Consider the following 22,728-nt stretch of genomic DNA (forward strand, 5'->3'; position numbering starts at 1 on the left):
ATTGCAGCCTTATAAAAAAAATATATAAGTCTCCAAAGTTTCCTTCAGAGACTCCACCATGTGACATGACACAATAAGCTGCGGCTCATGAGATACAGCTGTCCACTTACCACAGCGTCTTCAGTTTGATCCCCAGCACCTCCCATCAACGTGTTATAGAGGGTACCAGTACCGACTGAATTAGGTCGATACTGCAGAGTACCAATGAGCTCTAAAGCAATTAGAGCCAATTCTTGGTACATAAGAGCACACCTGGCTAAGAGTGCCAGGTTCAGACAGGGGGCGGAGGCACTGCAAAATGCCCTGAAGCTGGGAAGCTGCCTGCAAAACTCTGTTGGCTGGCTTCCGGCAGCTTCACAGCTGAGACAACGGATCTCCGAGGAGAGCACCGCAAAGTGCCCTGAAGCTGGGAAGCCAGCCACAAAGCTCTGTTTGCTTCTCAGCCAGCTGTAACTATCACTGCAGTGCCGATAGTTCATCTGTTTAGTCTAATTTTCTTTCTTTATTATTTTAGAAATAGCCTAGTATCACTACTGTTAGTGACGGCGTTTCTTTTTATTACATAGCCTACTTATTCCAAATATTTGTCAGTTGTGTCTAAACAGAGCGCGAGAGATTAGCAGACACGTTCACGTACATGCAAATAGACAGAAAGTTGGCTCTTTGTGTGATTAGAAAAGAACAGAGGAGCAGAATTGCTTGTTGACTGCAGTTTATTTAAAAATTGCATTTTTTTTGTTCTAACAGAAAGACTAAAGTACTGAAAAAAACACTGTTTTTTTAAGTACAGGCACCATTTCCAATATCAGTTTGAATGAAAACAATAACCAAATGCATCGCCCATTCCTATAAAAATTTAGCCATTTGCCGTTTTTTTTTTTCTCTTGAGGAGACCTCACATCCTGATGGTTGTGTTGAATGATGATAACACGGCCGTGGAGAGGCTTTACAAAGTGTTTCTTTTCACTAAGTAGCTGAGGAAACTAGCATGAAAAGAGAACAAGACGTGAAGCTGGAGGAAAGTATTGTCTTGGTTTATGGTGCTCAGTGGCTGTAACCGCTGCTTTATCTTTTTTTAGATGTTAGTTTTCTAATTTATTGATCGCAAACCTTACTGGATACTCCTGAGTTTTCAACTTCCAGCCTTGTTGCTGTAATAAATGCAGTGCTGTATTAAATTCTGTCGATATTTTATGAGCTCCCACCACAAAGTATCAAATAATACATCTTTTTGAACCATCGCATGCCCGCTCACCGTGCAGACTTTTGTATATTTATGAACTATGAGTCAGGCCTTACTTTGTGTGATGTAGGAGGTGAAATGAAGTCATTTTCCCGGGTGGACACGTTTCTGCCTTTTTAATATCTTTAATGGACAAAAAGCAGTGGCAAGGTGAAATGGGTCAGTTTAGTAGACGTTGCCAAAGTGCAACATGGCTGATTTTGCCATGAGCAGTGCACTAAATTGGAAGTCAAAGCACATTTTGCGTCATGTGAGTGCCCTAAACATGAATTGGGTGTAATCCTTGACAGGCTAGTGGCCGTGGTAATAAAATGGGGGACACAATGGTAGCAGCCGCTCGCAGTGAAAAGTCAGCCTGCTCTCTGAATGCAGCTATTTCATCCCTGATTCAGCCTGTAGAAAAGCTATTACTGTGCTGAGAATACCTCGCTGAATATTTTAGAAGTCTCTATTGCAGGCGTCTATCGAAGCTTTGAAGTATTAAAACGATTTGCCTTGTGTTTCGAACAGTTAACAATGTGGCTTTTCTTTCTTTTTGTTTTTGTTTGAGGTTCAGCAATTCTTCAAGGTTTTCACTTTTGTAATTTCTCTGTTCTTTTTCTCACTTTCTCTCTGGCTCTTTACTAATGTTGTGCAAACGTTATTGTCTCTCCTCAGGCAGTGAAGAGCTAAAGAGGATGGCTCACTCTAAAGCTCGAGTCACGGATGGGAAGGTGACCTACCCCCCTGGGGTCAAGGAGATATCTGACAAAATCTCCAAAGAGGAAATGGTCCGCAGGCTCAAGGTCAGTGTCTGCTGCAGTGTAACGTATGTTTACTACGTTATCGCACAGATCGAGGGGGAGTTGTCAGGCTTCTCAGTATATTATTATTGAAGGCATAATGATGAACAACAAACAGGATGGGTTTGTTGTATGTTAGTAGGTGTACAGTAGTAATATTTGAGTTTCATGTTAAGATTCCAAATGTTTCACTTTTTTGTTACCTTTCTATAATTTTTCAGAATTCATTTATTACTTATTACTGATGCGTTATAAAAATATTGGTTATTTTAAATTAGTTTTTTTTTTTCATGGTGTAGCTGAGCAAATTGAATTCTCTGGATGAGCTGTAGAGGGACATTTATCGTCATTTTTCCTCTAACATGTCGAGCTGTTTAACAATGTAGATCGGTTTGGTGCGAGTTGCAGAGTGTTGAAGATATCTGCCGTCACGTTTGTCGGCCTTCTGTCCAATATAATGGTGCTAGATGGCACTCGGCTTATGGTGCTCAGAGCGTGAAAAAATACATTTGAAAAAGTTCGCAGTAATGTCTTTTTTTCAGAAATCATGGTTAAACCACAAACCTCATTGTGAGCAGTTTATCTAGGAACTATTTCCCTTATACTGATCACCACACAGAAGGCAGCATGCATCTACTGTTAGCTCATCCAGCACCACTGAGACAGCAACATTACAACATTGCAGCTCAGCGGAGGAGGACACCTGTAATTTTTACATCTCCTGCAGTTACAGGCAGGAACCTCTCGCCGATGAGTAGATGCATTTTTCCTTTGCCGGTTTTGTACAGTTGGAGGATGCAGTTTGGTAGAAAGAATGTAGGTCTTACATGAAACTACTCACAAACAGGTTTGTGGATTATTTTGAGTAAGTGGGTCAAATTTTTCTGAAAAGCAACATTGCTGTTGAGTTTTCAAATGTACTTTTTGGCACTTTGAGCACCACAAGACAAGTGCCATCTAGTTTAGATCCATTATTTTGGACAGAGGGCAGGCAAATTTGTGGCTGATGTGTCCAACACTCAGCAACTCACACCAAAACTATAGACTGATAAATAGCACTAAAGGTAAGAGGAAAAATACTTTGATTTGGGGAAGGCTAAATATTTTGGATTGATTTTGACTTGGTTGAAAACTCACCTAGGTACTCAGTCAACCAGCCACTAACTTCCGGCACTTTCTTTCCCCCACTGAATATGCCCTCATCTCTCTTCCAGATGGTTGTCAAGACTTTCATGGACATGGACCAGGACTCTGAGGAAGAGAAGGAGCTGTACCTGAACCTGGCCCTCCACCTTGCCTCAGACTTCTTCCTCAAACACCCAGACAAGGACGTGCGCCTGCTGGTGGCCTGCTGTTTAGCAGACATATTTAGGATTTATGCCCCAGAGGCGCCCTACACCTCCCCAGATAAGCTCAAGGTAATGGTGCTGAAGATGTTTTTTCCTCAGGCAAATTAACATTATATTACAAAATTACATCACTGCACTCCACCAGAATTACTCACTGTTTTAATTACATAACCCTGTTGCATACTCACTAGAGTATTCACTTAACACTAACTGACAAATTGATTTGTTTTTTGAATTTGCCACCTTTTTTTTAAGTTGGCCTGAAATTTGTGCACCATTTGGCTGACGACTTGACACCATTTACACCTTCGTATAAAGCTTCTAAATACAAACATTTTTGTTTTGCTAATGACCACATGTGTTCAGGTATGGAGTATTCACTTTGTTTCTCTGTTTTTTATCTTCAGGACATTTTCATGTTTATCACAAGACAGCTCAAAGGACTGGAGGACACTAAAAGCGCTCAGTTCAACAGATACTTCTACCTGCTTGAGGTATGTGCAGTGTGTGTGTGGATCGGTGATGAGGTTGGGGTTTGATTGCATTTTATTGAAGATTAAATTTCCTTATTGACTTAAGAATCCCTCATCGGATGCAATTAAGTTTGGGTTGCAACACTTAGGTATACATGTGCTTTCAAGGAGTATTCACAAGTATAAATAACATATTAATAACGTATATAAATAAGTATTAAACACATCAACATTTGTTTTATTAAACATAAACAACACATGAAATTTACACAAGATATTGATATTAACTCAATAAAACAATGCATTTTTAAAAAATCAGAACTCAACTCAATCAAATAAAAAGTTGTATGCAGTGCAGTTGTGGCATAGTTTTATTGAGTTTATACCAATGTCTGGACTAAATTTCATGTGAATAGCTGCATCGAAAATATGTTTAATTAAAAAAATGTTGAATTTATATTTCCTCCACTGTATCGGACACATTGAAATAACTGGTGTAGTTTCTGCCATTGATATTTATAACTGGTGAAAATGACAGCACTGGCCAAAATGAGAAGCCCACAACCTTAAATGTTTTTTACATTAATCATATCCAATAAAATATAACATTCTCGCGAAGAGTGTTTTTTGGGTGTAATGTAAAATAACAGCAGATTATTATCTGAAGCTGTCGACATAACATAACTCTAATATGTGTTAATTTGTAACATTTACAATCAAGTGCGTTTCTTCATTTTTACCCTATGCTCAGTCTCTCCTTTCATATCTGCCAGATAGCAGAAATCAAAATTATGGGCAAGAAAAAAAAGGCTCCTTGAAAAGACATGTAAAGTTTTTAAATTTTGTCAGGGAGCAGCAAGAAGCTCTTTACTCTTTTGGTTACTTTGTTGCTGATGGTATGATATTTTATTTAATAGTTTATAAATGGCAGCAGGAATACTTACTCATAAACAACTTAACATGTGCAGGACTTCAGCTGGTGTACGGCGTGTTGACTCAGCAGCTCATTCTGTACACCAAAGCATTGCCAGTCGTTTTCATTTATCTCAGTGAATTTACATTTTTAATTGTATTTGACCTCTGGTCTTCTGAATGCATTTACTAATGCTTGTGTGTATTCAAGGTCTTATGTAACCGTTTTGTGTTAAATAAATGATGTTGAGGGTGGATGCAGAGACACGGAGGAGGAAGCAGTTGTGTCAGAATGACATGCACTCTCTCCTTCTGTGCAAGAGAAGCTTATAGGAAACATGTTTATATCTGCAGCGATCTGGCACTTTTGTTTTCCTTCTTCGTCAGGCTAGAGCAGACTCCACATCTGAATTACTTAAAATAGATATTAATGAATGTTGTATGCCTTCCAAAAAATACTAGCCTAAACCCCTCAGTATTTGAGGGATTTCTTAAGAATGTATTAATGGTTTGATTTGCTTTTCAGTCTTAGTTATATAAATTGTAATCTCTGGTCACCTGTAGTTTCAAAAAATGCGAGTGAATTTACCGTGGAATAGAAAATGAAAGTAATCGCAGCCAAAATCAGTCCAACTGTCATTATGCTGTGTGAAAGAAGCATCACTTGCAGCTCGTTAGCTGTCCGGCTCTCAACTTTACTATTTTGGTTCACTCTTAACACTCATAGTTTTTTGGCTGCATCCGGCAGCTGTTTGCAGTGTAAAGGCTGTTGTTTTCTTATATGCGCCAAAGGACAGACACTCCCAGTTACTGCCTGGTGAACATAGAGGAGAATTTTGCAGCTAAAGAGCAAGATTTCCCTCATGAGTTGGTCAGAGCTTGAAAAGAGCGAATAATGGACCTCCATTTTCCAGATGAATAATAATGTTGCTTTGTAACTGCCTCTTGGGTAATAAGCACTAGTGTGGTCAGCCTATCAACTTGAAAAGGGAAATTATATGTCAGTGTTGTGTGCACAGTGTGTTTCCACTGCCCCCAAGTGTCCCAAAAAAATATAGTTTCAGGTTTAAATGGGAATGAGATTGATTTTATATTTGGAAGATGATTATTGAGAGTTAACCAGTAAGCTAACACAGCTATCCCTCGCCACCTTACCAAACTCTTCTTTCACCTTGTAGTTTGCATTCACAGTCTTGTCTAGTTCTAGTTTGCTTCATAATTTGCGCGTCAGTAACATCTTGCCTCCTTTCTTTTTGTTCAGAACATAGCATGGGTGAAGTCCTACAATATTTGCTTTGAGCTTGAAGACAGCAATGAGATCTTCACCCAGCTTTACAGAACACTCTTCCAAGTCATCAAGTAAGTCCTTTAATAAAACCCACCTCAGTGTGATTGTTAATATCTGTGTTCATATATGTTGTGTATTACACCGTGTCCTAAGTGGACGTTAGTGTGAGATTATTGCGCTGGATCGCATTACATTGCGCGCTCTCTGTCCACACTGCATCCATTTAAATGAAACTCCCTCACGTTATGTAAACAAACCTATTACCTATCAGCTGTGCACTCAAGAGACATAATCACTGAAAAGGTGGATGAGAACTTCCTCATTATTCATATTCACAACAGTGCTATTGTGGGTAACTTATAGATATAATTGTTTTAGCTTCTACAACACTTCGTACCACCACCTCCCTTTTGTGATAAAAGCTAGCTTACTAACATCCCACGCAATATTTACAGAAACATTCAGCTCCCTGGTTATCTCCTTCCGGCCAGATACCAACTTATTGTAGGGACGCCCACATTCCCAACATGCCTAGTACATGGGGGTTTATGTGTGTTGTCAGTTTTTTGTCAGTTTCTAGTTTACACCATTAGTGAGGTGGCTGTTATACTTCATCTCACCAGCTGTATTGGCAGCATTTATAGGTAGAAGTATTTCCTTATAAATAGTGAATTTAAAGTTATAGATCACTGACGATAAACACATTATCCTCTTGTATGGAAAGGATGTCAAAAGGATGACCACAACGCAGATAAATGGAGAAATTTGGTATAAATGTCCTCATCAGAACCCTGTGGGCAGTTAGAGCAGTCCAATAGGAACTAATATAATCAAACTGATTTAGTTGCAGATCCTTGCTCACGCTGCATTCAGTTAGGACACAGTGTTATGTGTGTCCAGCTTTTATTTTTGAATGTTCCTTCCTTTTTTGGCTGCGGCAATTCTTAATGTCAGAAATGGGCCCTTGTAGCTCCCTCTACCACCTCAAATCATCTCCACTGCAACATCGTGAAACAGCTCAGTAGCAGTCCGGTTGTTTCTCTCTGATTTCCCTCCCTCCTCTCCTTCCTCTTCTCTCTTTCCTCCTAACCCCGCTCTCAATTTCACTCTGCTGAACACAACCTTGAGGGCTGAATTCTGCAGTGCAGAATTTGGCTCTTTGCCATTGGAACAAAATTGTGGTTGTGTGTGTCAAGGTTGTGCCAGCACAATGTTATTTTATTATATAGAAAGAATCCAAAGGGCTTGAAGTATTTGCAGTAAGCTTGAAGGTATAGGGGAATGCAGCTCTCATGTTTGTGTGTATGTAGGTGACACTTTCAGTGAATGGGAGGTAATGAGACTAGTAATCCCTGGCAGCGTTGAGGACAACAGTCACTGAGATACAAATCTGGTAATAAGCGTTACCTCTCGCTGTAATGCAGATCATAATGGCAGGTACACCCACACTCTGATCAGTGCATCGCAGTCTGTTTGTGTGAGGACAGTTTGTTTTCAAGAGAAGAGCAAGTAAAAAACCTGAAACCTACAAAATGCCTGCTGTCAACAAAGTAAACTAAAATGCTTTAAAAACAATGTTGAATTATCAATTTGATATACCTACCAGTCAATTTTAAATGCTGCCTCAATAGTTACAAGTTTGGAATATTATATTAAGTCATGCAATGATACCGTCATTAACCCCTCTTGCCTTATTTCTCTAGCAATGGCCACAACCAGAAGGTGCACATGCATATGGTGGACTTAATGAGCTCCATCATCTGTGAGGGAGACACTGTATCGCAGGAGCTGTTGGACACTGTATTGGTCAACCTGGTGCCAGCACACAAGGTATGTGCAAAGCGTATATAAGGTCTCAACGGGCATGCAAAAAAAGCAACATGCATTTATGTATACACATAGTCACACAATGAATGTTGATACATGAAGAGATGACTCTGGAACTGACAGTCTTAACAGAGTTTATATTGTCACTACATCATTTTCCATACCCTGTAATTCAGTGAGACCCCTGCAGGTGAGAAGAGGTAAAGCAGCTAAAGCAAGAGTTTGTCCACAAACAGCTGTGGATATCTGTGCAGGGTACAAGCATCCTAATGGGACTCATCTGAGCGAAAAGCAAATGATGGACTGCACCCTTATTTTTAAATTTATACAGCGTCTGTATGAACATGTTCTCTGAGCGGCTGTTTTATTCACCACTTGTTTTTCTGTCTGTCTAGAATCTAAATAAACAAGCGTATGACCTGGCCAAAGCTCTGCTGAAGAGGACTGCCCAGGCTATTGAACCTTACATCACCAACGTAAGAGCAACCTTTTAATACACTCTTGTGTATTTTGTTTTGTTTTCACATTTCGATATCTATGGCTGGATGGATTTCTGCTTTTAACACTTGCCATTATGTAAATCCTGTAATATTCATAACATTCAGAAATGATACCTGTCAGAGCTGTAACTGTTGTTGGTAAAACAGTGCATACTGTGGCCCAATGGCAAGAGAACGATACTAGCACTGCCAGCGTATTTGAACCAGGGCCAGCCATGCTAGAAATGTCTTGGCAATGCAGGAGGTTTGTATCTGGGTAAACGATGATGCTAAGTGATACGTTCAACATTAAAATCAGCTGTTGAACATAAAACATTTGATGTATCCAAATATTTGTACTGAGGCCCGAATCGTGTACATGCAGCTTCAGTGTCATAAATTCAGATTTAACGGTGACTACTGGAATAGGATGGTATGGTCCCACATCTGGAGGTCCGAGGTTCAAGCAGAGCAACATATTGTCCTGTTTTAGGTAGTGTGGGCTATGTGCTGTTTACTGTTTTTGTTTTTGTTTTTGTTTTGTTTTTTTTGTTAACCTGCCAATGACCAACAGATGCAAATTAGCTATCATCTAACTGATGCAGTTACTTTTAATTGTATGCGGTCCCTGTAAAAATAAACATTAGGTTAAATTAAAAGTAACAGTGAATACCTAACTGCTGCAGAGATGCTGCTCTGTGCGAGCTTTTTTACCTCATCATAGAGGAGACGCAAGAGACAAAAAAAAAGTTCTTTGTAAAGACTAAAATGTCAGTAAATCACCTTGTGGTCTTTGTTGTGTATTCAGCTAATGAAACATGAGTGTGTGCCTTTTTAAGGGTGGCAATGGTAGATTTTAATGGTATGATAACTGAGAAAATATCAGTATCAGTGTCAGATATTGTAAAATGAGTAGTGTTATTATTATCAGTTACACATCAGCAAGAAACATTCTGCCTGATTTTTTTTTAATTTCTATTACTGTAGATAAGCAAATTGAATTAGATATAAATTGAATTGAAAGTACTTTATTTGGAACATTAAAAAAACATTCATATGTAAAATACAATACATATGAAGAAAAAAATAAACATGCATATGTAACAGATTTTCAATTAGCAACATTAATTTACATTTCATGTCCGAATAGAAGTAGGAAGATGCAAAATACTTGTCTAGTCCTGCCCCTATTCAGAGTATGTAACTGTCTGCTTTCATACCACGGGATACCTTGAAAGCCGTATATTGCTGTACAACACACTCATTCTCTACATCTGTTTCATGCAGAGACAAAAGGGTTGTTGGAAAATTTCCTATGTGGTGATTGAAGTTGGTTCAACAGCGCATTATGCATCCTGACCGCCATTTTTTGTTATTTATGCAAATGACTGAATTTATCCTAATTTTAGTTTTGTCAGTAAGCTGTATTGATGTGCATTTATCCGGTACATCGTTGGTTTTTAAATGAGAAAGATGACACAGTTTTTAAAACAAACTAAATTCTTGTTAGTTTGTCCGCACCATAAGCACACTTGTGCACCGAATGGGCAGAGTCTGCACACCATTTGACAGTTATCAGAGCGGGCAGATACACTGGATCTGAGATTCAAAGATAAGACACGCACATCCTGTAGTGGATGCTGGATCCAAGATAAACCAAAATGTGAAAAGATAGAGGTCCACACACAGATACACTGGATCTGCCACTACATTTCAGTTGTGGAGGCGGGGTCTATATCAACACGACCACACAAATGCAAACAAGTCAGTGGAGATTAATAAGACATAGAACTGGCTTACATAAAATCATATTATGAAGATTATTGTCCACAAGGGCAATTATTTGTCAACTAAGAAAGCTACCGTGGCTTCTGCTCTGCACCCTGGCGTTGCTGTTTGTTTTGTCAGTTGCTCCTGGCCCTACATGTTAAGTGGTGCACTGGTGCACTGAAATGGAGCGGACCTGGTCTTTGTGGTGTTTGTACCACCCCACTTCCACTTTGACTGGACAGCTGGGTAAAACTGACAGCGAATTGCAGCTGCAGCATTTTACCCAAAGTTGAATATTTTTCACTTCTTGGTAACAAGAAAAAAAATGGCAAATGTGTCAAACTGCAGCGCTAATCATGACAGCCATATAGACGTGCAGATTCTCAAGAATGCCTTAAGAAGGTAGCTTAGGTCAGAAAAGTCACAGGCTGAGTTGCAGGCACATGTAGGATCTTTCATTTGTATGTGTTTTTAGTAACCATTATTTTTCTCTCCTTCTCTCCTCTTCATCAGTTCTTCAACCAGGTGCTTATGCTGGGAAAGACATCAGTCAGCGATCTGTCCGAACACGTTTTTGATCTCATCTTGGAGCTTTACAACATAGACAGCCACTTGCTGCTCTCAGTGCTGCCGCAGCTCGAATTTAAACTCAAGGTAAAAAAAAACAACATGCTTTCAGTTATACATTGAAGCAGCAAACAGCCTTACGGATCTGCAGACTTTTAATGTTTATAGCTGTTTGATGTTTTGCTAAATGTGTGCCTAAATGGAGCATCTTACATTTGTCACATCACTTTAGTGAATTATTATGGTTATTGTTACTATAAAATTGTGCTGTGATATTTTTAAGGGTTAAAGAGATGGAGGCAGCTGCAAAGCTTGGGTTAATATTGGTATTATGAGTTTATCCACACCAGACAAAAAAAACTGTAGTCTCTGACCTATTACCCACAGAATTGCAGATTTTCACTTTCTCTGCAGGTTTGTTGATTCATATTAGAAAGATAAAGCAGTCAGCCAGTCAGCATAATGTTGCCTCTGCAGTGTCTCATAAAGGCCTCCTGCTGATGGATAACGCTCATTAACTGTTCAGAGGGAGTGTAGATCACGGCCGTCTCCTCAAAAATAATAGCTGCGATAAAATCTCTCCCCCACAGACTACATTCTCTCCCTCTGTCTCTCTCTCACTCATTCATTGTCTCACGCTCACTTTTTTTTTTATCTGTCCTTGCTTGTTTTCTCCCTTTTTCTCTCCCACTTCATCCTCACATGTCCTACCTCTTGTCTTGTTTTGTCTTTACTTCTTATTGTCTCTGCTGTGTCCTCTTTTTCTACAAGATTGATGCTAAAGAAACTGCTGCCTTTGTGTTATGAACGTGGTAAATTTGCCAATGTAGTCAATGTAAATGACTTGGCGTGCCTGTACATTCGACAAAGCCAAATTCTGTGTATCATTTCTCTCTCTCTGTTTCTCTCCTTCGCTCTGTCTCTGCAGAGTAACGATAATGATGAGAGGCTGCAGGTGGTGAAGCTGCTGGCTAAGATGTTCGGAGCCAAGGACTCGGAGTTGGCTGCACAGAATAAACCACTCTGGCAGTGTTACCTGGGCAGGTCGGTTTCTGCGCTGTACCTGTGGCCTCCACAGATCCTTGAAAACTCTAAAAAAGGCTAGAGATGCTAAAATGTGTTTTTCCAGCACGCAATTATTGTGTCTTATTGTTGGTCGTTCACAGTTTAGCCCCGTTCCTACTGCAAAAAACCCATCAATACCCATTAACATCTGGATTTTGTATTTAATCTGAAGGGCTACGATCAGCATTCACTCCAAGGTGAAATAACTCTGGAGAAGTCATGGGTATTTTTCGGCTGTAGCTTTGATTGGTTTAAACGGCAGCGATGGAAATACACAACATCTGATTGCGCTAATTTCTGCCCCTTTACCGATGCAATGCATGACAGAAAAAAAACAATACATGCCCTAATTTTTGGAGAAAAGAGGTATTAGTTTCATACAAAATAGGGTAATTGTTATAAAATGTAGTGTTTGTTGTGGTTTCACACCGTCATCACATTTGGCTTGCTCAACAAAGTTTTCATTGATGTTCTTTCAACATTTAATTCCCCTCAACTTTAGTCACAAACACACATTTCTTGATAGTTTTAGCAATTACTTTTGCTTTATTCATTTTGAAATAAGCTTGTTTGGAGAGATTTGTATCTTTGTTCATGACATCCAGTTATTAAAGTCTGACATTTGGCTTCCTGTATGCAGCAAATACCTGCAGGTTTATTTATGCTTTTGCCAGGTGGAGTCGCTGATTTTAACATTAATTTCTTTTCCCAAAAGGTTTAATGACATCCATGTGCCTATCAGACTGGAGTGTGTAAAGTTTGCCAGTCACTGTCTAATGAACCACCCAGACCTGGCCAAAGACCTCACAGGTAAGTCAGCTGGAACATACCTCCTTCTAAGCAGATGCATTTTTGGGTACATGCCCATTGTGGTTAATGTTATTTAGCACCTCACAGTTGACGAGCTCCTATAAATAAGTTACAAGCTTACCGTTTGGTTTCATGTGTGAAATTTAAGAAATGAGAAGCAATTGGCGGGTGTTTTCTTTGTGTTAGAGTTGGCAGCTTCTCTCACGTCTAATTCATTTGTCCCTGTTTTCTTTCCCAGAATTCTTGAGGGTCCGATCACATGACCCAGAGGAGGCCATCCGCCATGATGTCATCGTCTCTATAGTAACTGCTGCCAAGAAAGACTTGTCTTTAGTGAATGATGCATTGCTCAATTTTGTGAAGGAGAGGACCCTGGACAAGAGAGTAAGTGGGCAACTTTTGCGTTTGGACATTTCAGATTGTCCTCATATTAGTTGTCAGTGTGTTGTATTCAGGCCTGGGAGATATGACGAAAAACAAGATATTCTTTTGTGAAACTGTGATATCAATTATAATACAAATTAAGTCACTATTTCTGTTGAGCTTAAAATTCTCTCGTAGTAGATTAAGAACATGAAATAATGACAGTTTTTTGAGATGCCAACAATTTACAGTTATTGAAACCACCTGTGAAGTCTCCTCTGAGGGAGCACTTGTCTCTGTCCTCTGACTATCTGGCAATGTTTGGCTAGTAATAGCTTTGTTTCTGTGATTTCATTGTCTTTTTTTGGTTTGTTTTCAAACAGTGTAGCTAATCAACTGTATATCAGATACTAATTTTCTTTTTGCAAAAATTTCCTCAACTATGTTTATGTATTTTATGTTTCCCGGTCCTGGTTGTGTGACATGTTTTCTTTTGGGGACAACAGCCACTGTGGCTTCCCATAACATTCTCATATAAATAGATGTCACAGTTGGGAATTTCTGTCTTTCTTTTCCTATCCTCTTTCATCAGTGGCGTGTACGTAAGGAGGCCATGATGGGCCTGGCATCAATCTACAGGAAGTATTCGCTGCAGGGAGAGGGAGGGAGGGAGGCCTCGAAACAGATTTCCTGGATCAAAGACAAGTTACTCCACATCTACTACCAGAACAGCATCGACGACAGGTTTGTGTGCATGTGTTCCTGTCTGTTCATATTTAAAAATGTAGGAAAGTCATGACGCCTTCCTGAATTTCAATGAAGTGTTTAATACCTGGGGGTAAGTGTTTAAAAGGCAGAGCATTTAAATTTGTTCCCTAAAAGATGCTGATTGCACTCTATATGCGTTCCTTGAATCAATTGCTCTTAATTTGCTCAACCACAGCGTTCGTGTTTGCCTTGAGCTATTGGCAGTGTACTCTGGAGTTCTGCACTTAATTTTGTTTGATTAATGTGTCTTGTTGAATGGATAACCAGCGTGATGTAGATGATGACATCACACTGAGATACTTTACAGCAGTCTTAACACTTTTTACCTATCCCAAAAACAAATGGTAAAAACAAGGCTTTAAATCAGGCCTTCAGTATCTGAAAAGCAAAGGCTTCTCTCTAGACTCAAACAATTTGTCACTGCAGTTTGACAATTGTACAGGGAGAAATATCATAGAGGGAAAAGACACCACCTACAGAAGCCTCAGGGCGTAATGTGAAGCATTCACAGACGTTTTCATAAGCAAGTGAAATATGCATTTTAGAAGCCAGGCAGCACATTGCAGCATCACTCGCTTCACTTTGAACTGGAAAATTTGGTGTTATTGTTCCTCCACCTACACATGCACAACATGGAGAGCTTACAGTGCCTTAGTGGGGGCTGTCGAAAGTCATTCCACAAAATGCCACCAGCTGAAGTAGACGTAGGTGAGCCATGTTGAGGCAAAGGGGCACCTCTTAAAAGCCAGAATGAAAACTCCAGGAAACCTCAGATCTCACTGCACAACAGTGTCTAAAGGTTCAGTTATTCTTTGAATCACTCTGCTGCAGTGGATCTGCTCAGCTGCCAACAGGAAAAGTCTGCTCTGAAACAGGCAGTTCCTGAGTGTATAGCTGTATGAACATGAAGCAGGGCAGTGTTGAAGTACTTGTGCGTGTTCAGCAAACTCTCCCTTAAAATCTCTGAAATTTGATCAACCAATATTTAAGGACACAGTGTCTAAAAATATCCCATTTTTATTATGAGATGTGTTTAAGTGTGAGATTATGCCAGGACCACTGAGTAATCAGATCAGTCTCTTTAATTAGTCTCTTATGTTTGGTTAGAGAGACTGTAATCTCTTCGCGCATAAATATTTGATAAAATTGTAGTAATAAAAATATTTAAAAATCTTATTCTTTTTTCAGGGCATATCCAACTATTAGCAGCACTTTGTCTCGAGCCGCCTTAATTTCATACCCTGGTGTAGATAATCCTATTAAACAAATCTAATGGTGGGTTAAATACTGTCAGGGCTCTCAGCTCAAACCCTTAAATAGGAAAAACAGACTGTGTTGATTTCAGAGGATATTCTTCATCTTAATCTAAATTTCTCCTGTGTGTGCACAGGTTGCTGGTGGAGCGGGTGTTTGCTCAGTACATGGTTCCTCACAATCTGGAAACCGCTGAGAGGATGAAGTGTCTTTACTACCTGTATGCCACCCTGGACACAAATGCTGTCAAGTAAGTCTTTCTCACACATATAAGATTGATAAAGCAGCAAAACACGACTTGCTATTTTCAGTCCTGTTTGTTTGTAAGAAAATTTAAATGTTTGGAGGAGATCGGGATGATCTGAGGGAACATACTGATGAAATTTAGTCTAGATAGCATCAGCCTCTACGGTGAAGAAATGTTCAGGAGGACTTTTTTTTCCTTCTGTAGCACTACCATTCCTCCGCATCATTTGTTTACATCTATATCCTTTGACTCCTCTTCTCCTTCGCCTCTTAGAGCTTTGAATGAAATGTGGAAGTGCCAGAATCTGCTGAGACACCATGTCAAAGACCTGCTGGACCTGATCAAAAAACCCAAGGTAACTCTGACTGAAGCACATACAGAAAAGCTTATGGTTAACATGTCCTTGTCTGATGTTACTAAACATTTTTTTTACCGTTGGTTGGTTTACTTTGTTGCAGTCTGAAGCATCGAGCAAAGCCGTATTCGCCAAAGTCATGGTCATCACAAGTAAGAGATCTCACACACGTTAAATGAGTTTCTTTCAAATACATCTAGTCATTTGAGTTACAAATTTATACCGCCACACGGATCTTTCCACTTAGCATAGCATAAGTAGGTAAGCTTCAGATGACATTGCTGAAACAGGATGTCCTAAGCACCCTTGTTTTAAATTTATTCCTTGTTGACTTCATCTTTTTAATTCTGTGTGTCTATAGGGAACCTGCCAGACCCGGGCAAGGCTCAGGACTTTGTGAAGAAGCTGGCTCAGGTCCTTGATGATGACGAGCGGATCAGAGATCAGTTGGAAACCTTGGTCAGCCCCTCATGCTCCTGCAAGCAAGCTGAAGTCTGTGTGGTGAGTATTGGCATTTCTGTCCCAGTGCAGTGCCTTGTAATAGAAGTGCTGTCATCCCTCCACTGGCTCTGTTTTTGTTTTGATGACAGCCTGAAAAATATACTGTTTGCAGTATGTAATGTACTTTTTAAAAATTGTTAATTAGTATTCAGCAATCTCTTGCCTGAAATATATATAATCTATCTTTTGAATTAAATACTGGGATCATGTAGACTTGAAAAGGTGGCTGCAGTTTCATAAAGAGGATGACCAGGAGTGTCCAGTTGTCACTGTGGGGAAAAATTTCAAACTCTCATTTATTTCCCTTTAGCCCACATGCTGCATGTAAAGAGTTTTACCTGATATTTAGTTGTTCATCCACACTGTTGGCATGAATGAACACTGGAAATATCTGAAGAAGCTGTCAGTCAGGTTTTTCATTGAAAAGTTTTTTTTATTAACCTTTTTGTTCTCCTTGTACTGCAAGGAAAAAAGTTTTTTACTGATATAAGATCAGTCATATTAAAGCCCTAACTAAGTGACTTTTATACGGTTTACTAGTGCATCAAACTGATTTAGAAGACGCATAAAAGATGATGATTGAGGTAATGAATTGATTATAGTGCTGTTAGGAGGCAAACAAGATTTGCATCTCTGTCTCTTTGCTGCTTTGTTTCACTTTCTGCTACCGCAGCCTTTGCATCATCAAGCTGAAAGGGATCCATAAATGTTGACTTTAAGGTAAAACATTTTGCCAAGTGACAGGTCAGTTAATAAGCAAACATTAATAATATATATAAGATGGAAAGAATGAACAAGGCAAATCCAGCTGCAGCAGGTCCACACAGGTCAGGTGTGTGAAGGGGTGTTAATTGGATTTTAGGAACATTCAAGACTTAGTCTGTACTCTGTTGGGATGTCCGGTTTCAGCACTATTTTTTATATAAATAAGCACTATTTTGATGCCTCTTCTATGCAGTCTGGCACCTTATTTGTAGTACCAAAATATTTGTGTGAATCAATATATTTTCATTTTAGAAAATGGATGGCAGGCCACCTGGCCCCCTGTGGAGGGCCAGATTTGGCATGCAGGCCATAAGTTGAGCACCACTGGGCTATGTATTTGTAGTGAGTGCTCAAGTCCGGCATTGCTACTTAGGCCCGCAGAATCTTACAGTCTAAAAATGACAGGTGTGAGACAGAGGGATAGTCAGTTTTTCATCATGACAGTGTCATAATTTGAATTCATTTTTGAAATTATTTGTTTGTCACCTTTGTAGCGAGACATCACCAAAAAGCTCGGCAGCCCCAAACAGCCCAGCAATCCATTCCTGGAAATGGTTAAGTTCCTGCTTGAGAGAATTGCTCCTGTACACATCGACACAGAGTCCATCAGGTACTGAGTGTGTGTGTCTGTGTATATGTGTGTGTCTGTGTATATGTGTGCACGCGCATAAGGGGCTCACAACAAAAACTTTAAGTTGTCATATTAATACAGAGACTCCAAATATTTATTTTAGTTGTGCAGTATTTGACCTTTTTTCTATCTCTTTCTGTCATCTCCACCATCATCTGTCAGTGCTTTGATAAAACAGGTTAACAAATCTATAGATGGAACAGCTGATGATGAAGAGGAGGGCGTCCCCACTGAAGAGGCCATCAGAGCAGGACTGGAACTGCTGAAGGTAAAAAAAAAACAAGCCAGAAACCAAAAAGCCAGCTGGCTGCATCAGTCCATACACACACACACACATACATACAAACACAACACATTTATAACAATGACATAAAAACTTGCGTTTTTCCAGTGAGTTAGTGTTGAAGTGATTCTAGATTTGCTTAGAATATATTCCGTGTTTTTTAAGGGGATTTGAGTTGTTATTAAAAAGTACTTTTTAGATGTCATCCAGCAGTTTGACACTTTTTTTCTCACCCCACACAGGTGCTGTCGTTCACACACCCGGTGTCGTTCCACTCTGCAGAGACGTTTGAGTCTCTGTTGGGTTGTCTGAAGATGGATGACGAGAAGGTTGCGGAGGCTGCGCTGCAGATCTTTAAGAACACGGGCAGCAAGATGGAAGAAAGTTTTCCTCACATCAAATCGTACGAACTTCCATTCATTTTCAAGCGTACAGCAGGACAAATGCCGTCTCTGAAATCACAATTTATCCATGTTTTTAGGCTGAATCACTCGCTTTGAGCATGCTGAAATCTTTCACACTGATGACTGTAGTTTCTATGGTTTGTAATTGTGCTCCTTTTCCTGCTCCCCCAAGTGTTTTACTGCCGGTACTGCAGGCCAAAGCCAAAAGAGGCCCTCCTCGCCAGGCCAAGTATGCCATCCACTGCATCAACGCCATGTTCAGCAACAGAGACACACACTTCGCCCAGATTTTCGAGGTCAGTCATTCCCATCTGTTTGTTTTTATATGTTATACATGAAAGGAAAAAAAAAAGTTGTAAATTAATACAAATGATTTTTGATTCATCTAGTCTGACACACTTTGCAAAACCTTTACATTTTGTAGTGCTCTTTCAGCTGTATCGGACTTTTTCATTTCATGCAGAGAAACAGACATTCAGTAAATGTGCCTGAAGTATTTAAAATGTCAAAAGAAGCTACATCATGGAAATTTAATAGTGACACAATGACAAATCTGGGTGCAGCTGTTGCACTAAAGCAGGAATGATATAGGAGACTCTTCCTCTCAGACCTGAGCAGTTTGCCAGATATAACGTGATGGTCCGTGTTTTTGTTCATCAATAGACCTACATGTCTAACCAAGGATCAAACAGTCAGTGAAATGTGATGTGTTTGTGTTTCTCCAGCCGCTGCACAAAGGTCTGGACCCCGCTAACCTGGAGCAGCTCATCACTCCTCTGACCACCCTGGGTCACTTGGCTCAGCTGGCCCCAGAACAGTTTGCTGCACCGCTCAAATCTCTAGTCGCCAACTTCATTGTGAAGGATCTGCTTATGAACGACAGGGTACACACATCTGATTTTTAGCAATTCATCACATGTGCTAGACTCACGTTGAGAGCCAAGTCTTTGTTTTTAAGAACTTAATTCTATAAGTGCCCATCTTTAATATTTATTGTTGTTTTTTGTTAAACAAATCCTGATAAATCACACTGCCAAGGTCCCAAAAACTGTTCATCACAGTTAAAGGATCAGTATTTTTGCAGTCTGTTTGTGACGTGTGGAATAAGTCTTACAGTATTATTTGTGTCATCTGTAGGTCCCAGGCAAGAAGACAACCAAACTTTGGGTTCCTGATGATGAAGTGTCCCCGGAGACTCTGGCGAAGGTCAGCATTTAACCCTATTGCATCTTCTAAAGCCTTTGTCCATCATTTCAGTATGCTGCTGTGTATTTTAATTATTATTTTTTCAATCTGAAGAAGACCGAAACAGAATTGTTATGTCCATTATTATATCAACAAAATCTTACTTTTTTGCTTTTTTTAATCCAAAGGGGAGACACCCAAGGTGAATAGGGTAAAACTTTAAACCAATAGATATCACAGTGAAACTTTGCAAGTTGGTTACTTACATTAACACATATTTTTTAGTCTTACATGTTTATGATATATCATTTTTAAATACGCACTATCCAATATAATTATTCACTGATTTGTACATGTTTCTAGAACAAAAATCTGAACATTGGATAAAGTTAGGCTCAAAAATTCATTTTGTTAAAACATTAAAGTCAGAGTTTTTTGCAGAGGTAATTTTGAAAATTTCTATTTTTAACTATATATCAGAAAATACTTTCAACGGTAAAAAAAAAAAATCAATTCTCACCATATTTACTTCTGATTCTGATTATTTTAACTCAAGTGATGCACTTTTGTTGACCTTCCTCTATTCAGATCCAGGGCATAAAGCTGATGGTGCGGTGGTTACTAGGAGTGAAGAACAACCAGAGCAAATCAGGAAACTCCACCCTGAGGATGCTGACTGCTATTCTCCACAGTGATGGAGACTTAACCGAGCAGGGCCGGATGGGGTAAACAACAAAGCATGCTCTCCTTTTACTAGACAAAGGTCCTGTGTGGGTGTGCGTGCGTGTGTGCGCAGTGCATGCATGCGTGTCAGCCTCTTGCAGACAAAGCTTTGCCTTGCTATCATGACCATGTGATTTTCAGTGAAGTGCTATGTTTTAATGGGTATTGTGGACCCAAGGGGGATTATAGGCTTTAATCATAAACACATTTGCAGATAAATAAAGAAATCTTTGTTTACGCTTGTCTCTTCTGCTCCTTCCCCTCTTCCCCCAGGAAACCAGACATGTCGAGGCTGCGGCTGGCAGCGGCGTGCGCCCTGCTGAAGCTGGCTCAGGAGCCCTGCTATCACGAAATTATCACGTTGGAGCAGTATCAGCTGTGTGCTCTCGTCATCAATGTAAGAATAAGCTCAAATCGTCAGTGTTCATGCAAAGCTCATGCATCTTATTACTCGTTTTCATGGCTTTGATTTGGTATTGTTTTGAAATGATGTGCCACCATCAGGCTTTTTTTCTCTCTACAACACTCTGCCCTACTTCACCTCCACACTGATTCCTGTGTGTCGTTCTCTTTGTGCTCTAGGATGAATGCTACCAGGTGCGACAGTGTTTTTCCCAGAAGCTCCACCGGGGCCTGTGCCGCCTCCGTCTGCCTCTGGAATACATGGCAGTGTTCGCTCTGTGTGCCAAGGACCCTGTTAAGGAGAGGAGGGCTCACGCTCGCCAGTGCCTGGTGAAAAACGTCAACATACGCAGAGAGTACCTCAAACAGCACGCCGCCATCAGTGGTAAAGAAACTGAACAATAATCTTCAACTAAAATCTGCCACTTGCTTTTATTTATAGTTTTTTAATCCTAAAAGTCTGGTATCTACAGCTACTTAAAAACAGTCTTAAAATAAGTTTTATAAATATTATGCCCTAAAAGTCATTACACAGTTTTAAAATTGAATTTGCCTACAAACATTTACTGATATTTAATTTATCAATTTTGTATTGTCTTATTGTCAAAATGAGTCAAGCTCTTCTACATGAAAGTCCACATTTCTGCTTTTGCAAATCTTTAAACCCAGTTCTTTACTTTATACTCAATATTTTCAAAATTAAAAAGAAATAAATAAGAGCACATGGCATCATTACCTCAGTTATGATGAGATTGTTTTGGTGTAAGATTACTGTGTGTGTGCCAACAGACAAGCTGTTCTCTCTGTTGCCGGAGTATGTGGTGCCGTACACCATCCACCTGCTGGCACATGACCCGGACTATGTCAAAGTGCAGGACATCGAGCAGCTTAAAGAAATCAAAGAGTAAGTTGTGTATGGGAAAGCTGTAGGTTGCTCATAACACTGATAAAGAAAGAAAACTTTAAAAAAGAGAGAAATATACAGTTTATAAATTAAACTTGTGTGGAATATTACATATTTTTTATTACATATTTTTTAGGACATGCTGTTATGTTGTCTATAGAAGCACTAGGACTGAGTAATATCAACTTCTCAGTGCTATTGCTTTTTTAATGCACCATTACTTAAAATAAAATAAATAATAAATTTCATCTGCAGTATCCAAAGAATCAGTCTATGTCCAAGAACTTAAAAGGAAAACACCACAGAATTAAGATCCTGTATGCTGATGTCAAACTTCCCCTCCTTATTAGGGCTCTGTGGTTTGTTCTGGAGATCATCATGGCCAAAAATGAAAACAACAGCCACGCCTTCATCAGGAAAATGGTGGAAAACATCAAGCAGACAAAAGATGCCCAGGCCTCCAGTGATCCCAAAACCAACGAGGTACACATTACGCCAGAATACTGACTATATCATATGGATAATACGTACATATTCATTCACTGCTTTATTAGCCCTCGTGCTGAAAGACTTTTCTGTCTCTCTGTAAAGAAACTCTACACAGTGTGTGATGTAGCCATGCACATTATCATGTCAAAGAGCACCACCTACAGCCTGGAGTCCCCAAAAGACCCTGTGCTGCCCTCATGTTTCTTCACCAAACCCGACAAGGTTAGTATCTGCACGCAAAAAGCATTTTCCAGGAAATAAAAACATTTTATTTTTAGCAAGCAGTTACTTTTACATTTTTGCATTATTTATATATATATATATACAAAAAAAAGTTGTTGTTTTTTTTTTTAAAAAAAGTGGAAAAACAGAAAAGTTTCAAATTAGCAATTGCAAGAATGTTGTATATCCTGTCTCTTGATGTTTATCAGTTAGTCTAAAAGGTGGGATTCAGTCTTTTACCAGTTCCTTGTTATTTCCTTTTTGCTTGTGATCAATAATATCTTGGTCAAATATATATCATAATCTATGACACAATCATTTATTTTTTCCAAGGTACTTCTCATTCCTTACATACTGCATATCCCAGAGTTTATTTAATTCAAACGTTCACATCTTCCCAGAATTGGTGTAACTTTTGACATTCCCAAATGCGTGTGTGGTTTGCCCCTCTGTTTCCACATATCCGCCAACACGATTGTTGTGAAACAGTTCATTTACTCTTTATTAGAGATGTAATGATGTAGCAGGTTAAATCATTTTATATGTATTCATAGCAATAGCCAAGCCACTGATGAAATGTGAAAACACTTTCTTTCTCTTTGGACTTTTAAAATGATTTATAAAGATGCACACGTCCGTTTCCGTGTCTGGGGTACTTATGCATACG

At 39.4% G+C, this 22,728-nt stretch overlaps 1 protein-coding gene across 1 annotated transcript in view; it reads left to right on the forward strand.

Moving 5' to 3' along the window:
- Positions 1-22,728, forward strand: part of pds5b (PDS5 cohesin associated factor B) — a 33,772-nt gene that overhangs the window by 5,799 nt on the left and 5,245 nt on the right. Inside the window, exons 2-28 of the mRNA XM_042499114.2 lie at positions 1,901-2,028; positions 3,240-3,443; positions 3,782-3,868; positions 6,021-6,118; positions 7,751-7,877; positions 8,270-8,350; positions 10,637-10,777; positions 11,619-11,734; positions 12,471-12,565; positions 12,804-12,949; positions 13,521-13,672; positions 15,087-15,200; positions 15,471-15,552; positions 15,656-15,704; positions 15,914-16,053; positions 17,313-17,428; positions 17,612-17,717; positions 17,975-18,135; positions 18,309-18,432; positions 18,862-19,020; positions 19,274-19,342; positions 19,910-20,046; positions 20,318-20,441; positions 20,627-20,831; positions 21,236-21,350; positions 21,701-21,833; positions 21,942-22,061. Of these exons, the coding sequence (XP_042355048.1) occupies positions 1,921-2,028; positions 3,240-3,443; positions 3,782-3,868; positions 6,021-6,118; positions 7,751-7,877; positions 8,270-8,350; positions 10,637-10,777; positions 11,619-11,734; positions 12,471-12,565; positions 12,804-12,949; positions 13,521-13,672; positions 15,087-15,200; positions 15,471-15,552; positions 15,656-15,704; positions 15,914-16,053; positions 17,313-17,428; positions 17,612-17,717; positions 17,975-18,135; positions 18,309-18,432; positions 18,862-19,020; positions 19,274-19,342; positions 19,910-20,046; positions 20,318-20,441; positions 20,627-20,831; positions 21,236-21,350; positions 21,701-21,833; positions 21,942-22,061 (3,309 nt within the window). The 5' untranslated portion in view covers positions 1,901-1,920. The remainder of the gene's footprint in view (positions 1-1,900; positions 2,029-3,239; positions 3,444-3,781; positions 3,869-6,020; positions 6,119-7,750; positions 7,878-8,269; positions 8,351-10,636; positions 10,778-11,618; positions 11,735-12,470; positions 12,566-12,803; positions 12,950-13,520; positions 13,673-15,086; positions 15,201-15,470; positions 15,553-15,655; positions 15,705-15,913; positions 16,054-17,312; positions 17,429-17,611; positions 17,718-17,974; positions 18,136-18,308; positions 18,433-18,861; positions 19,021-19,273; positions 19,343-19,909; positions 20,047-20,317; positions 20,442-20,626; positions 20,832-21,235; positions 21,351-21,700; positions 21,834-21,941; positions 22,062-22,728) is intronic.

This window comes from Plectropomus leopardus, chromosome 15, assembly GCF_026936395.1.
Source record: "Plectropomus leopardus strain MGB_pleo_1.0 chromosome 15, ASM2693639v1, whole genome shotgun sequence".
In the NCBI taxonomy this organism is placed as follows: Eukaryota; Metazoa; Chordata; class Actinopteri; order Perciformes; family Serranidae; genus Plectropomus; species Plectropomus leopardus.